At 48.7% G+C, this 16,869-nt stretch overlaps 1 protein-coding gene across 2 annotated transcripts in view; it reads left to right on the top strand.

The window, feature by feature from the left end:
• The first annotated feature begins 16,050 nt into the window (after positions 1–16,050).
• The window catches only part of LOC122394713 (peroxidase-like), a 28,683-nt gene continuing 27,864 nt past the window's right edge, over positions 16,051–16,869 (top strand). Inside the window, exon 1 of one of the 2 annotated variants that reach the window (XM_043391795.1) lies at positions 16,051–16,139. In XM_043391795.1, coding sequence (XP_043247730.1) covers positions 16,132–16,139 — 8 coding nt within the window. In that variant the 5' untranslated portion in view covers positions 16,051–16,131. The remainder of the gene's footprint in view (positions 16,140–16,869) is intronic. The other variant, XM_043391796.1, reaches the window with a different exon arrangement.

Consider the following 16,869-nt stretch of genomic DNA (forward strand, 5'->3'; position numbering starts at 1 on the left):
AAGACCACCATTGAACTCCCCGTGACAAGCTGCATCGAATCAATACCCATTTTATGCAAAAATATCAACGTTGAAATTTGATCTAATTTGACCTGACCTTGGCCTGACCTTGACCTGACCTTGACCAAAACATGACCTAAGCTGGCACCAAAGGCTGCCTGACCCACATAATTGCATTTGTCATGTAAAATGGACCATAAAACATGTATTACACGACGCTTTCATATTGTGACCCCCCAGTGACCTGACCTCTATGACCTGACCTGGTACCAGTGACCTCAGATAGCAAGATATGTGTTTGAAGAACATTTCCCCATCGATGATTTTCAATGAAATGCATTTTACTCGATTTTACAACGCATTTCTTGAAATTCCTGTAAACGGTGAAAATTCGACCTTTGACCTGACCTGTGACGTCATCGGTTTGACCTAAGTCAATAAAATTGGGTCACAAGGTAGATCCCTGATAGGTCTATCCAACACCTTTGCCGCTTGTCGCTAGGTTGCGTGGTTCTCGAGATCTTAGGGGGGGGGGCAATTTGCCCCCCTCCCCCAACAGGGCGCGTTGCTCGGCAGAGCCTAACGGGGCGCGGGTTAAATGACTTGTTTTTGGATAACTCGATACCCATAGTGTTTTTTTCTTGCTGTTTGACGTCCACTTTTTTAGAGAGCTATTCGTTTGCCTTGATAAAAATGAGGACGTAGAATTATCAAAAGCAATGGTTCCAAAAGTTCGTGCAATCACGTGTTGCATCCTGCCTCCATATCTGCTACACAGCTTCTTTGTGTTCACTACAGTGCAGCATGACACAAAGTTTACACCATTTTACATAACCTTTGATTATTTTTAATAGCATCTACGGCTATTATGTTGTTTTGTGTCACATAATTTGTTTGCTATTACCATTGTCATTGACACTACGGTAGGTCAAATCGGGCACTTGTCAACGCCATCGAGACATATAATCAGCCAGAATGATTGTTCTTCATTTAGTTGCCTCGTCTGCATTTATATCTAATGCATGCTACGTGGCGCGACAAGACCTGTCGGATGATGTCATCTAATCTCAATCGCAGGCTCGTTTGCTCTGTCTTTGATGGGACAGAACAGCCCTCCCGCGGTTCAACCCTCCTCCCGCACATGCACAGGACTGGTTCGCCGTGACAGCTGGGTCGTTACCGCTAAAATAGAGCCTGTCTCTGACAAAGAACAGCCGTCCGAAGGACACCGCCATCCGCCGCTCCCGGTCAATTCGTGACGACGTGGCGACATGACGCGTCGGTCACAGGCGGCGTCACGGCAGTCCGACAGGCTCTAGTGGGCCACCTTAGGCACACACGGACACACACCTACAAATTGCCAGAAACAAAGCTACATACACACAAATGTTTATACAGATCTAACACCTTCGCACACGTGCGCGCCAAAGCACACAAGTGCGGAGAGATTTACCGTAGGTGTATGTGTTGGTGTGACCAAGGGGCATACAAGTTTATCGTGCGCATACGAGGGACAGGAATTGTGCACCGTGACGACCCTAGCAACGCATGCGTGACAATGACATACCCAGGTCACGCATAATCTCTGATTAATTATTACGACGGAGTCGTTGCTGTACATTTGCAAGGGATTGCAAATACGGTCAGTAGGTTACAATGCGAACAATAAGCTATTCTGTAGGAGAATGCAGCGACACCGACTGAAAAATGAATTAACGAAACTGTATTTGCAAATAACGCAACTGCTGATAATGAAATTTACTTGCTAAGAGAAGCTGTTAGCTAATTAGCTAGCTGTGTTGTGTTAGCTGTGTTAAATTACGTGTTGAGTTCTGTGTTCACTGTAGCGCAGGTGATACGAGCACGTTCTGTCGGATGACGCTGCGTTTCCCGCCCGTCTATAAGCCCTCCACGCTGCAGGTCTGTGAGTCTGCAGGGGTCACCCGTGGTGCTGGTGACGCTGCGCCCCTGGCGTCGGATGTGAGCGATGAGGGTCAGGGGCCACGGATAGATGGCTGCTCCAGTTCTCACCCCTGGATGGCTCTATTGCATGATATCACTCAATGCCCTACCGCAGGTGTCATAATCCCGCTATGGAGAGGTCGTTTATCGTCACTTCTTCGTTCCACTGCATCTTAAACGGATGTGTTGAATCTGAATAATAAGTTATTCAACGCCAGTTTATCAAGGTTATTATTATTATTATTATTATTATGTCAAACATCCACCAACCACAGAACAGTGGGCATTACGGTGGCATAGCACAAACAGACGCACACATGCATACAATTTCACACATATTCATATATGAACACTTAAAGGGACCCTCCCACCTTCAAAAAAGTTAATGAATTGGCATGAAAGTGATGTCGCTCGGTTCAGAAAGAGCAAAAACGAATATCTACCAAATTTCATCGAAAAATATTCACCGGTTTTCAAGATATTAGACTTTTATTTTTGTTTACTTTTTGGGATTCCCGCTGTTCCTAGCGACTTTATTTGAAAGTGCGGCATTTGTTGCGCGCAAAGCAGCGTATACCACCACGTGCTACAAAACGTTTTAGTCAAACATTTAACGGACGTTCGAAAGCTTGATGACGTCATCAGATTCCCGTAATGGTTAAGAGATAGGGACCACGCTGGTCCCACCCTGCAAGTAAAGGGAAGAAATTTCTTGAACACCATAAAGCTGCGGGGGTTGCGACCAGGATAAATGGTGGTTTCTGAGCCTGGCCGCAAACTTGGCTATCTCAACTCAAAACTAATGTTAAGGTGGGAGGGTCCCTTTAATCGACTAACACAATATTCGGCGCAGTGTGAAGCAATCCATACGCGAAGATATAAATAACCATGTGTCCCATGTATGACAATTAAACTGTGTGCTCCTTTGTTTGAAGATATTTAATCAATTCCTTTTTAGATGCACTTCTTATCTGTGTCGGCAAACTGTTCCACAATTTTGAACCCTGGTATGATAAGGAGCGTTTTAAGAAGTCAGTTTTAGGAGCAATAAGATCAAGGTTACAAGCCTGTCTCGTATTACGTTCCGATTTCCTGGTCGTAAAGAGGGATGAAAGTAACGGCGACATGGTTTCTGGATAGAGTAGGCACTGGCGAACAACGGTGAGGACAGCAATGTTGCATTCCAACTCGAGGTCACCGCGCCATGCAATATTTTGATGTTTGATGTTCTGTTATAAATGGCTTAAACAAATTGTCCTGATATTTCAACTGACATTCGAAAAGCCTCAGTTATTATATCTCAGTTTTAAAGAACTGAGGAATAAGCCGTTTATAGAACTACTTCAATCCCACCTATTAAACACTGGATGGGTTTTCGTATCATTTAGCGTTGTGTTTCGTTGGTGTGAAATAGCGCGTATCTTCATTTGACACATCGTGGACGTGTTTCACAGCATCGCAGAACGTTTATGAACAAGTGAGCTGCTACTCTATGGGTGAAAAATATCCTCGTGATAAGCATAATAGCTCTGTGCAGCGCTCGTCATTTCGTGGGTGCAGCGTTAGGCGGCACGGGCGGACATCGATAGCAGCGCCTCTATCGGTCACTAGGGAAAGCTGGGCTGTAGGCGACGAAATGCCGGCTGAGTTGTCACACGTTGAATAGGTTTATAGACTTCAGTCTTGTGAAAAAGTTGAACTTTTGCCTTCAATATTTCTACAGGCAATTTTAGAAGTGTCTTCACATAGATTACAAAACCGTTTAGATTATTGTATTCAATTCAAGCAATTCCCTATTGTTCTTGACGATGATGCGGGAACTATTTCTAATTAGGGGAGAGCGGGGAGAGTTGTATCATGTCCAAGTTGTATCAGGGCGAATTGTGCCAAACTTATCCAATAGATAGCGCTCGTGACACGACCAGCCGACGAGGTTTTCCGGGCGCCATCTCTCCCTGTTCTGTCGTGTGGCTGGGTGGACGCGTCTCGAGGTGAGAGCCGATTTTATGTTTTTTTAATGTCATTCTAAAAAAATGAGTTGCAAGAAAATGTGTGTTTTGGGTATTTAGATGTGCACGAATTTGAAAGGTCTCCGTAGCGGTGGTGAGGGTAGGTTCTAAGGCTGCCTGAGTGAAAATGGATTTCTCCAGCTGTCCGCTGTTTTTTAGCACGAGGATGTTTTTTCCCAGATGGCGGCGAGGTAAATGTTGTATCAGAGCCGGGTGGGGTATGTTGTAACATGTATGTTTGTATGGGTATGTTGCTTTTGATCGCGGAAGCTAAGCCCTGTCTCGCGTTTGTAGGTAGCTAGTCAATACTCGTTCCATTTCGGCACAATGTGTTGACTTCTTTGCTCTTAACGGGCCACTTTTGCATCTATAGTCTGTTGATGTTTCGTTCGTTTCGATGTTTCGTTCGGATGGCATTGACCTAAGTTTGGTCTAATAAAAGTGAAGCCTTTGAGCATATGCATTGTATTAACCCCATTTAATGTTGTTGTTATGTTCAAAACCAGTAGCAAGCACACTCCCTGAAACGTGAAATACCTAGTGATACAAATTACCCCACCATGTGATACAACTCACCCAAGCCATGGGGCAAGTTGTATCAAAAACATTGTTCTATTCGGCAGACCGTAGAAGAAAAACTGGTAAAGGTAGCGGAAAAGTTACTTTGCACAAAAAAGCAAAAGAATCAAGGAAGGAGATAGTATGGAAATAATGACTTTATCACGGATAGTTACGAGGTTATGGGTCTCGGAGTAAAAACTGATACAACCCACCCCACTCTCCCCTAGTGTTTCTAGCATAGTAGGTAAAAGGACATATTGTGCAAACAATGAAAAAAGCATAGATGGAAGATTTTAAATGCAATTTTCTCTAACAATTAATGGTAAATTATCTACACATCAAGGAAAAGGTGCACACTAACTGATAATTTAAAGTTCTTGGGGCCAGTTGTTTTCTTCTTTTCTTACGTCGCCCCAATGGCCGCGAATACACTTGTGATAACGCCTATCGGCATGACCTTATGCTGATGGGCGTGACTGGCAAGGTTCTCCCATACCCCTGCCGGAAATGTTCTGGTTGTCGCAGCAATCTGCAGCACTGGCTATAATTTTCTAATTACCGGTCTTGTCTTTGAATGGCTTTCATTTGACAGAGAGTTGCACTGGTTTGACCACGCATTGTCTGAAGAGAACAGCTCGGTTGATCAGTGGCGATAACTCCGCTGGGTCTGGTTGGCTCTGACCTTTCTCTTCCCGGTCGCTCCACGGGTCCTCGGCAAGTTTCATTTTCACTATTAGACAATACTGCGAGGACTAACTCGACTGTGATCTGATTACGATAGAATCTGATTCTGATACTATCCAACCACGATCTGATCCTCTGCTGACCGCTCCCACTACCAGAGGCCGTTGTCGCAACGTGCTCGGAACTGGAAAAAAAATGTAGGTCCGCTTGACTTTGCACGTCAGAAAGTTGAAGACTCAATAGATGGGACCGGCCGTTGTGGATATCCTCAAGTCAGTGTTACGACATGATTGACATGGTTTCTGTGACTGGTTGGTTTTCTGGACATGGTTTCTGTGAAAGGTTTGTTGTAAGCCATATTAACTATACCGAAGGTACGTACCAACACAGCCCCGTATTCAACAGCCCCGTATTGTGCAACGATCCGCCCCTAACTGGCTGTGGGGCTAGCCATCACAGTTGCATGCATAAGTTATGTTTTCCGTTTTCCGATATTACTCCTTGTCTATATTTCTGAGTATATGTAAATGTATGCGTATGTACAGAGATTGTATCACTAAGGAGTGGCCGCCGGACTAGGGGCGGGGCGCGGGACTCGAACAGGACTCGGGACGAGAGCAGGTATTCCGTGCTCCGGTCCACCCTGGTTTTGCCTAGTTGTAACACGGAAGTGCGACTGCACTCTCATTCTTTACGAGCACGACTAATGGCGTTTGGTATCCGCGAGTGTTTTAGACGCCAAGAACACTCGCGCTGCTTTGACCCTGAACGGTGAAATCGACATTTACCGCTGGTGCCGTGGCTGCAAGTGAAGCGAAAAGTCTTACAAGTGAAGAGTAACGATTGGATTTGAGTTTCCAGGTTTCTTTGCTTTTTATATTTCCCCTTGTGCGCTATGCTCAAGCGCATTATTGTAACAAAATGCTTATCATTAAGCAAAATTATTACTTTCCATCATTTTCACGCTGTGATAATTATCATTCCTACAATGCTTAACTAGTTCCTGCGATCCGGCTAAGGACGTTATGCAGAAAAATGTACTTATGTAAGTGAATTTCAGATACGCTTTACCTTATCCTTGAAAGTGTTAGCTATTAACTGACCTTAGCGTCGTAATGATCGTGGGCATCTTAACTCCACCAATATGTCATCGTCTACGATTGCCTGCACTCTACAGTCGACACGCATTTCGTTCGCAAAATGGAATGTGAAAAATGACATCAACGACATGAACTGATCTATGGAGGAAACTCTGACATCTGCTTCCGTAATAAATGCGCATGGATCAGTTTCTTCCAGCCTGCGGGTGACACTGCAGGCTGCTTTTCCCACGCCGATAGCCAGCTCATGACCTCAGTGCACGCAGCTGAAAATGATAACGTTTCAACGCCTTCAACGCTGCTCTAACTGCGAGTCTGTGACAAAGATACATGGCAGTGACAATGATGTTGCGTTATTGCCGCACCGTTTGTCTTTCCACGCCAATGTGTGGTGCTGCTAGTGGCACTTTGCGTCACGTTTTCGCCCGATGAAGAAAACGAAGCGTTGCTCAAACTACATATTTGAAATGTCCAGCGGACATGAGACATCATTTATCACAAATTTGACTGAACTTGCGATGTAAAATCAAAAGCGAAGTTACTTCGGTACATAGCTGCCAATATCTGACAATTTCATCAGAATTCTGCGAGACGTGACTGAAGTAGGTGCACATCTGTTACTCCTGCATAACCTGGATGCCGTTCAGAGTCGGCCGGCACCGTCACGAGGTGATGAGGGGTGTCACGCCGTCACACCACCATCCATTGGCCGGCGCGGCGCGGCGTCACGGCCACGTCATACCACACCAGCCATCAGGCAATGTGACGTCACTCCTACATGTTCGTGACAGGAGCTATAGCGCCCATATTAATGCGCGTCATGTTGTTGATTGCTTTTTAACCCTTCTTGTTTTACAACGATAGATGTTCGTTGTGGGGGTTGATGAATACTGAGGTTATTTATAACATCACCCCTCCCAGCTCCCCGTTTCCGTTCCTATTCTCCGTCGGGGCTGTTACCACCCTTACAAAGCAGTAATGGCGAGTTCCCAATGTCATTCGGCTCAGCTCCGCCTTCTGTTGTGACGCCGTATCCTACAGCAGCCTTCGCCTCCGGCCGGTGCCCGGGGCCTTAGGCCGGCTCAGCGACCCTGCCGCCGACCCCGCGGCGTGGCGGCCACGGCGAGACGCCGCCGGCGCTGTCAGACCCCCCTGTACAGCCCCCCCTCTTCCCCCCGGAAGCGTCAGCTGAGGCGGCGTGAGTGGTCCGTTTTTGTGGCCCGCAGCGAGGGCGGCGCGGCAGGGGTCTCCAGATACTTCAGACTCTGTCCGGCGGCGGTTCTCGGTTCTCCCCTCGCACGTGTTCCGTGTGTAGCCTGCAGGTGGTGGCAACTATTTGTCCACAGAGTTGCTGCTGCGCTGACCGGCGGCGGCGGCCCTGGTGCTGGCCGGTGCCCGGGCAGGAACTGGGAGATAGTTGAGGGGCGGCCCCTCCCTCGGACCCCGCGGCGACCGCGGCGCTCCCACCGGCCCCAGGGTGGCGGGCCGAGATGTGGGTCATGTCGGCTGCACTGCAGGAGCGCAGCGCCACTTTCGAAATGTCGTCCGATATAACGAACAGACTGTTTCGCAGAGGCCGGCCGTAGCGTGCCTGCACTCTGCGCACTGCGTCCCTCACTCGGTGCACCCGTGAGCACATTTCGGCGTCAGAGCTGACCTGGACCGGACAATTGACGCTCCCGTCCCGTCGCCGCTCACCGCCGCAACCCGCCGCCGACTCTAACGCCAACAGATGGGACGGGCTCCCGAATACTGTATAATGAATTCCCGCACAGCGTTCAGCGACGTTTGTGACGGGTATGCCCATTAATCAGCCATTAATGATATGTTAAACCAGACGCCGTACCCTGAGCTCCCTGCCTCGCGGAGACCGGGGAGACCGGCCGCGCTCGGCCTGTTTCTGCCTGTTTCTTTGGCGGCGATTCACCTCACGCTGAGCCGCTCAAGAAGTTACCCAAGCCCGTCTGGGTGATCACGTTTTCACCCGGTGGGCGCTCACGGTGACTGTGACGCTCTCGTTGTGAACAAAACGGCGTCGTGAGTCGGTCGTGTGGGTGCGTCGCCCAGCGCCGGCCGCCGACGGAGCGGCGAAAGGTGCCTGGCGAAATGAAAGGCGGCTCACGACGACAGTGACATTTGGTAATGATGACCGGCTGCGCACAGTGCAGGCACACCATGAATCGAAATTGGTGCGGGAATGCCTGGTGTGCGCATCACTTCGACAAAAAACAAGTAACGATTGTTAGTGGCTACCACTATGGTAAGCAGTAAGCACGCATGCTGAGAATGCGTCACGGCGACGATCGTAGACATATTCCAATCATGAGATGGAGCGAATATGATCGATGGCGAAAGGTTCGTAAAACTGAGACGACTTATTGCGTGTAGTGAACGATCGTGACACGAATTATGCTGTTTATTACTCGGTTGCACCCTTCGTGAGTACTTTCAGGCCTGTCGTAAGTACATCATTATGATGATATATCGTGCAAATTAGTCACATTTCTCCGTTTCATTCACTGTGCCAGGACCGTCTCAGAAGAAGTAAAATTTGCGAAGCTTATGCCGACGATCAAATACTTGGGGAGGTTTCTGAATAAGGCGCGTTTTACCGATGATCTCTAAAACGTGCACCTGAATTCATGCATCGTTATCGAGGATTACATAAATGCGCTGCGGGAACTGAGAAACATGTTTTAATTCGGAAGTTATGTCGTAATGTTATAAAAAATATGTACTTTTTAGTTCAGGAAGCATAGATAGGAAAGCTTCTTCCGATTGTTTGAGGTACAAACCCTGTTCATAAGCTACAGTCTACACCACTTCCATGAACTGCACATGTCCCCATGAATTCTGCACGGGTCTGCCCCCTCCCTGCATGGTCAGCGGGTCGGTCGGCTGGCCGGCACCGGCTGCTGAGGTGGGCCTGGGGCATCGGCTCTGGGCCGGCCACCGCTCACCTTTCACGCACTGCACCGATTGCACGTGCACATGCACGTGGGCATCTCGGGGGTGAATGTGGACCGGCCGTGTGTCTGGCGGCTTTTTACGCCCGATGTCTGGCTAGGCGGTCGGTCGCAGCGACGGTCGAACGCTGTCGTTCATCCATCCAGCCCGCCTCAGACAGCCAGCCTAAAGACACTATCCCACTGCTGGGACGGACAGAATGACCTGGGTTCTGACAGTGGATCGCCGTTGGCAGATCACCGCCAGAGAGCTGTGTTTGTTAATGCCAGTGATTTTCCCCGGCCGTCGGTCGCCCGTCAGCGGTCAACTCTGAATTGATCTGCCGCAGGGGTCAGGTGTCACCAGGCCATGGGAGAACAGCGGCAAACAATGCAGCCACGGTCGGAGATCACGGCTAGCTTGAATGTTAGTCACTGTTAAAAGGTGCCTTTGTATGGCCCATCATGTCTCCATGGCACGTTTGCGAAATTACATGTCCTTCGATAATGGACGGGTGTTTCATTGAGGGCCGCAGATATTGCTACGTCATGGGGTAGGGATTTTAAAAATGTTTTGATTAAAGCACGTTGCATGCGACTGTGAAGGTCAATTAAAAAAGGTACTCTTAATTTTATGTAAGTAGGTATGTTTATATATAGTCATGACAAACAGTCAAATTTACGAACGGCTATATAAGCATGGTGTCGAGTCGCAAATATACAGGACGGGTGAGACAGATGTGACACCGAACAGAAAAAAAAAACAAGGGGACCCATTCCTTCGAAACACTTCGTGCTCTTGTCGCACAGGAGAATGATTTTGGTGATGTTTAGCTTTTAGCTACCTATAATGAATGTCCAAAATACTTCATAAGCTTATAAGCCACAACTGCGCTCACGTCTAACCTTTCTGGAGTTTGTTCTTAAATTTAAAAAATTGCCATGATCATGTTGTTGCTATTCTCAGCAACATCAAAAAGGCAAGTCAGGCTGAGAAGAAACAATACAGAAACAAACGGTTCGCTTGCAAATAATGCACAGTCATCATTTAAGCAGGGCCATACCTCTGCGAGATGCCAATGAACAAAAGCGACCGAGATGTCCTCCAAAATGTCGTGCAAATGCGGCTTGATTTACTGTTACTATCACATTTGATAGCACTTATCTGCTTATTCCTTTTGGCTTTTCTTGCTTTACGAATTAACCGCTCGTACAGAATCGGCGTGTGCCGTATGCCGTATAGGCAGCATGTACAGAATGGAAGATATGCTCATGCCCAGTGCGACGAGCTCTGTTGGATAACATTTTGATTTAAGTCAAATAAATCTTAATTAACACGGCGTCTCGAAATATGTACAGGAGATTTCTTTACATATCAACAAAAAGCCTTCGGCTTTGTCCAGCTTTGGGAACACGTTATAGGCACCAGCAAACGTGCGTGCTGCAGATCACAGGCGCAGCGGATGTATAAATGTGTTGTGTGCAACATATGATCAATGATTAATCAACCTGATGAGCGGAAAATAGCTTGACTTAGTGATGTGGCAGGTATGGCAGATAAATATGCATAGCAGGCGTTATAAATCCAACTTGTTTGGCGACAGTGGGCTATGCTGATTGCTATTGGAGCCTGTGTTTACGGCTTCCACCCCGTTAGTTTTGATGTCTCAGCGGGTGCCAGGAGTTCAATTTGACCCCCAGGATTGAAAACACAAGGACGCTGGCTCTATCCTGTGGTAAACAGTCGAGTAGTTCCGTCTCGTGGGCGTCAGGCTATTGGAGCCTGCTGTTTGTGGTGGTGTTTGCCGTGAGGCGCGCAGTAATGGATTGTTAGGCCGCCCATGTGGTCGAAAGATGACGGACAGCAGCCGGCGATATCGACTTGTTGATGACGGAGATTCTGGAGCGATGGTAGACTCCGCGACAGAGTCACTCAAATTCAGTTATTCAGTCTAAGCTATAGCCAAGGGACTCATCATACAAGAATAAACAAATACTGCGTTTTGATAAGAAAAAACATGAGTTATTGTCAATATCCCAATAAACAATATTTTCAATTTACAATACGTCGATGTTCTCGATTTCCTCTCTTTAGGTTTCTGCCGGCATCGACGGTCCCCCTCTGCTCGACCGTTGGTCATACCTATATGAAGCCTTAGCCAGCCGCTGACACCGTGCACAGTGTGGTGTGCACCATCATAGTGGCAGGGGTGCGGGACACACACATGGAAAGACGAACCAGCGGCCACGGAAAGTGAAATATCACTTCACGGTAGCTCCCGTCCCCCAGCGTGCTCCGACGCTTATCGATACTGCATGCTTGACGACAGAACATGATGCGGATTGTGGATAAAATGGCGCACGTATGTTTCTGTATCGAGCAATCGTAACATGATAACGAATGATAAGGTGGTTGGATTCTAATACCGTTACCGTTTGATCTTGTTCATGGTTATTTTGGTACCTAACGGACAAGGTATCGCCTTGAATGCATAGATATCACGTTGAATGTCGAACCGAGGGCTTGTGTAAACATTTGATGTCAAACTGACTCATTGCCGACATGTTTAGTGTCAAGTGTGGTTACGTCAGCCGTGAGGCCGGTGAGTAATTGATTCGTGTGTTTTTGTGTCGAGCTGAGAGCACGACCGGTGCCGCCCCGACGTGACTGTGACCTCAACTCAGAGAGCTGTCCTGAGAGGAGTGTGATGTCGAGTGAGCCCTCTGGTTAGAATTGGACGACTGCAGAGTTTTAGCTAAAACAATACTAGTATTACTAGTATTGATCCATCACAAGCAAACGAGATTCAGTTCCCTGACTTTGTTTGACCTATATGATAGGTATGAGCTTTATTATTACGATGTTCTGTTACACCGTTGTTTGTATTTTAGGTACTTAGGTAACTCATGCTGTGATGCACTTAAGAGTGAAAAAGTGAAGCTATACCTATGCAGTGCACCTATACTATATTCCACTTCCCATGTTTATTCTGCCTCGTGGCATTTTTCGCACTTAAGGATCAGCAGCAGTTGACATTCGTCCTTAGCACTGCCGAAATATTTTCTGTCATTTTCGCGTGTTTTTTTTTTTAACTGTGTCAGTTCTGCATTGCCGAGCGGTCAGCTCCGCCATTTGGCCCCTGCACCAGTCCCCCATGGGTCCGCCCGCTGTCCATGGGAGGCCGCGCCGGGCCGGACCCTCCGACCGCCGCGGTCGCCGGCGGCACTCGACTCGGAATGTAGGACACCGTGCCCGCCGATACCGTGACCTTGCTCCCGTATGGAAATGGCGTGCGAACCGCGCATAGCTCCGCCGCCGCCGCCCCACGAGGGTGCTCCGAGGCGCTGGAAGGCTGAATGGGCTGCAGTGCAGCGCCACGGGGGAACGGCAGACGCGGATAGAGAGGGGTGGGGTGGCGTATCCCGTATACCGTGCACGTTCCGTCTGAAAGGATGTTTGATAGCATCTTCTGTGCCAAGAAAATGAGCACGTCATGAAAATTATCCGATGTTTTTATTAAGGTGCAAAGTTTGCGCACTATCAACCATTTGGCTTGTTCGATAGTCATTTGATCTTCAGAGTAAAAACTCAACAGTAATGCACGTTTTTAGATGGTATGTGATCCAATTATGACCAAATTTCACGGTCCAATTGCACTCTGATCATGTAGGCAGTCTTAGTCGGCACTAAGACAATAAATGTTGCGCTGTGATTTTTTTACGACCGCGGTTGAGCCCACGACGAGCACAAAATAGCAGGTGTTTGCATTACAATTGTCCACCCCAGGACTGCGGAGTCGGAGTCGGAGTCGGAGTCGGAGTCGGTCGGAGTCGACAGTTGTGACCGGAGTCGGAGTCGGAGTCGGAGTCGATTTTAGAAACCCGAGCCGGAGTCGGAGTCGGAGTCACAGAAAATCTGTCGACTCCGCAGCCCTGCTAGGTCTGCGGAGTCGGAGTCGGGAGTTGGAGTCGGTCGGAGTCGACGATTCTGCCCGGAGTCGGAGTCGGAGTCGGAGTGGTTTTTGAAAGCCGGAGTCGGATTCGGAGTCGGAGTCGCCGAAAATCCATCGACTCCGCAGCCCTGGTCCACCCTATATGAAATTTCGTCCCTTGCGCTCCGTCACTCTCTGCGAGCTGTTCAGCAGATCTCTCCGATCCGCTGAACAGCTGGACAGTGGGATGTGCTGGGGTTGCGCAAGGCACAACTCTGCCACCCCTCTCCTTCTCTCACCGGTCTTGTAGACCAGCTGGGAAGCGTCAGCGGCCAACAGGCGAACTGTTCACTGCATGGTCGTCGCCTACCCATGCTCTGTGCGTCTTGGCGCCGTTTTTAGACTACTGTCTTCCATCTTTCAGTCGTTAGAACACCTACATAGCTGCCAAACTACACTGCCTTTCCATCGTCACAACTTTTCCTTTCTATTTTCAGATTATCTGCCTTCCGTCAGCAAATAGTCCCCTTTCCTGTACCACATCGTCAGCACGTTGCCTTTTCACCGCCCGATAATCGCCTTTCCATCGCTATACCCACCTAAAGCTACATTTCGATAATCGGTTCTGTTTTGCGGTCATCAGTCGGCACTTTTAGCTTTCTGATACCATCCTCACATCCTGCTTCGAGCATTTTTCTCATACTGTTTGATGGGTGCTGTAATTTAGTGTCACGTGTCAGCGCCTGTCCATCTGCCGGGTTATCAAGATCGTAGTTTCGGACAAGGTTTCGGATAGCGGTGGACGTAGATTGGACGGAGAGACAGAAAGTGACAGATTGACGGGTGGGCGGGCGGACAGGACGTTGGCAGTGGGTGACAGGGCTGACAGAAACTGACAGAAAGTGACAGTAGTGGTCGTAGGTAAGCGTTGGACAGAAGCTGGCACATAGACGGCGGTGGGTAGGCATGTGGCGGGTGTACAGCGGTGGACATTTTGGCAAGCGATCAGAGCAGTGTTGGAGAGGATGGAATGTTAACAAATGAACGGCGGTGGATAGCCTGGAATGTTGTTAATTGAACACCGGTGAACGGGTTGAATAGCAGGTGGCTGTGGAACTGTGGCAGGCGGTCAGTGGAGAGCGGCGGCCGCTGAGTCATGCTGATGCCGCCCAGCGCCGGTCAGCATCAGCACCCGGAAGCCGCCGACCTGCCGCCGGTTAGGTCACCACCTTGGTTACTAAAGTACCGTGAAACGAACCCCGTCCAATCGTATTGTGTCAGAAGGATCAAAGATGACTATCACAAGGTTCAAGTGATGGTCATCTGTAAAAGTTATATCGTTGGCTCTGCTGACAGCAGTCGAAAGTTTTGGTACACGCGAGGAAGCTATACAAAGCGTCTGCAAAACCAGTGAGAAATTCGCACGTCGTGTATCCTGTTTGTGGCCAAGAGACCATGATGCTGTGTTTACAATGAGTTGCCACCAAACGCTTGATAGACCAATACGTAGGTACAATAACGTGAATCGTTGTTGGATATTAAATTTGGGTCAACATTGTTTGTATGATTACTTATCGTAGTGACTAACATGGGCAGGTAATGCTCATATACCGCTGATGACTAAACCTGTCCCGTTTCTTGGCATGGTAAGGTGAGGCCCTGCTGCGGGTGTCGCACTGTTTTGGAGACCCCAAATGCCCCGGTCACGAGCTACACAGTCTCACCCATTTGGCATTTGTTCCTGATCACGCTGCCTTTGTGTGAGCTTAGCTTGATCTTTAACAAAGCCAGACCCCAAAGAATTCATGAACTTTATCTATTCTGATGTTAGGCTCATGTCTGTAAATTTTGGTTGTCTTTCTGAGTTCTGAAGATTTTTATGTTTCTAAGACCATCGGTTGATTAACTCGACATCCATCGTTCTTTCCCTCAAAGAAATCGAGAGACTTCGTCGGGTCGATTTGTAGCTCACGGGTGAAACTGTTCACAAACGAGTATCATCAATCATTTAAGAATTTGTCATAATTCGCTAAAACGACGACGTTGGTGTCTTGATTGTGTTAATTAGCTCATATTTCGCATGCGAACGACGCGATGTACAGAAATGAAACATCTCTAAAAATATTTTCAGGATAAGCAGACAATAATGCAAACCGAGGAATTCTAATGAATGAGTGAGCTTAACTTCACTACAGACCTTATTCTGTTCAGCTCATCGGGAAACGAATCTTATAGAAAGATGCCCTTGTCGTGATCAATTAGCATTATTACATCTGCTTATTAGCTGATATGGAGCGCTGCCGAGAATGCAACTGCGATCGGACTTTGAAAACAGGAAGCCGCATAGCCAATGTGCCCGTGGGCTCTGATCTACCTTCACCAGCCACATATAGTCAGAGCTGTGCCGTCACGCAGCTGCATAGACCACAGCCACAGCGACAACAGAGCCGGCACCCGGCTCTGCCGTCGTAGTCCCGCCGGTCCGAACCGTTACTAAGGAGACTGATCGGGCTACTCGAGGAGTGCTCAGCTCTGGATTTTGCACATCAGCTGAACCTCCCACACTAATCGAGTGCAGCTGTCGCAACAGTGGCCCGCTTCCACTTCCGAGCCGCGCGGCAGAGTGCCGCATCACGCTGCCCTCTCACGGCAGCGGCCGGCCGGCCAGCGCCACGCCACGGCTTTCCGTCGGCACCGGCGGCGGCCGCCCCGCCCCGCCCCCGCCCTGACGTCGGCCAGCCAGGGCCACCGGCGCGGCGGCCGCGGCGGTTGGGCAAGCGTCGCGGGGCGACCCCCGATGGCCGGCGGCGTTGCGCCGCCCCCGTCGGCCCGGCCGCGTGGCGTCTATGAAAGTGTGGCGAGCCGCGGCCGGCCGGCAGTATCATTCCGTGTGGTGCTGGCGAGCGGTGCGGGTCCGGACCAGGACCAGTGTGCTACCATGACCAGGTAGGGTCGTGTGCCGCCGACGGACGCTGCCGAGGACGCCGGCATTCGGACTGATCACAGCGGTGATGTGTTACCCCGGGCGAGGGCCGAGCGCGGTGGGCCCACGGTGGGACGGTGCAGAGACGGGACCGACCGAGGTGGGACACGACGGTGGCCGGTGCTACACAGTCCGTGTGCCTGCATATACCGTCCAGTGTGAGCTTATTTCGATGGCATCAGTGCAACGGCTTCCGTCTAATGATGCAAGCTGAAGTGCTTCGGACCAAAGTCAGCCACAGCTACTCTTTCTCTCAGGCAAAATATTGAAATCAAACCATGATAATGGTACTCGAACACCTTTTCAGCGGTTAATAACTCATTTTGTATCGAAAGCCATAAAGTAACGACAAAAACAGTAAATTACTTTACCTAATTGATTCCTAAAAGTCACCAATAACATTGCATTTGCTTTGAAAAAGCTTTGTTATTATTTTTCCTTTTAAAACTGATAATTGGTAAATAGCAAGGTGCCTGTCGATTTAAAATTATCAGCGTTCATTTAGATAGAACAGCGTAAAGGCCTGGCTACACTATGCGTTTTCTTCGTGCGTTTTTTGCGTGTTTGCGTGTTTTGCGTGATATCGTTCTAGAAAAAAGAACGATATTACGTTTTTGTGATGTTTTTCACCTTAAATTTTAGTTACATAAGAGTTATATTAGCTTTTGTATATAACCAAAGTAAAAATTATAT

This window comes from Amphibalanus amphitrite, unplaced genomic scaffold (assembly GCF_019059575.1).
Source record: "Amphibalanus amphitrite isolate SeventyFive unplaced genomic scaffold, NRLGWU_Aamphi_draft 000607F_arrow, whole genome shotgun sequence".
NCBI lineage: Eukaryota > Metazoa > Arthropoda > Thecostraca > Balanomorpha > Balanidae > Amphibalanus > Amphibalanus amphitrite.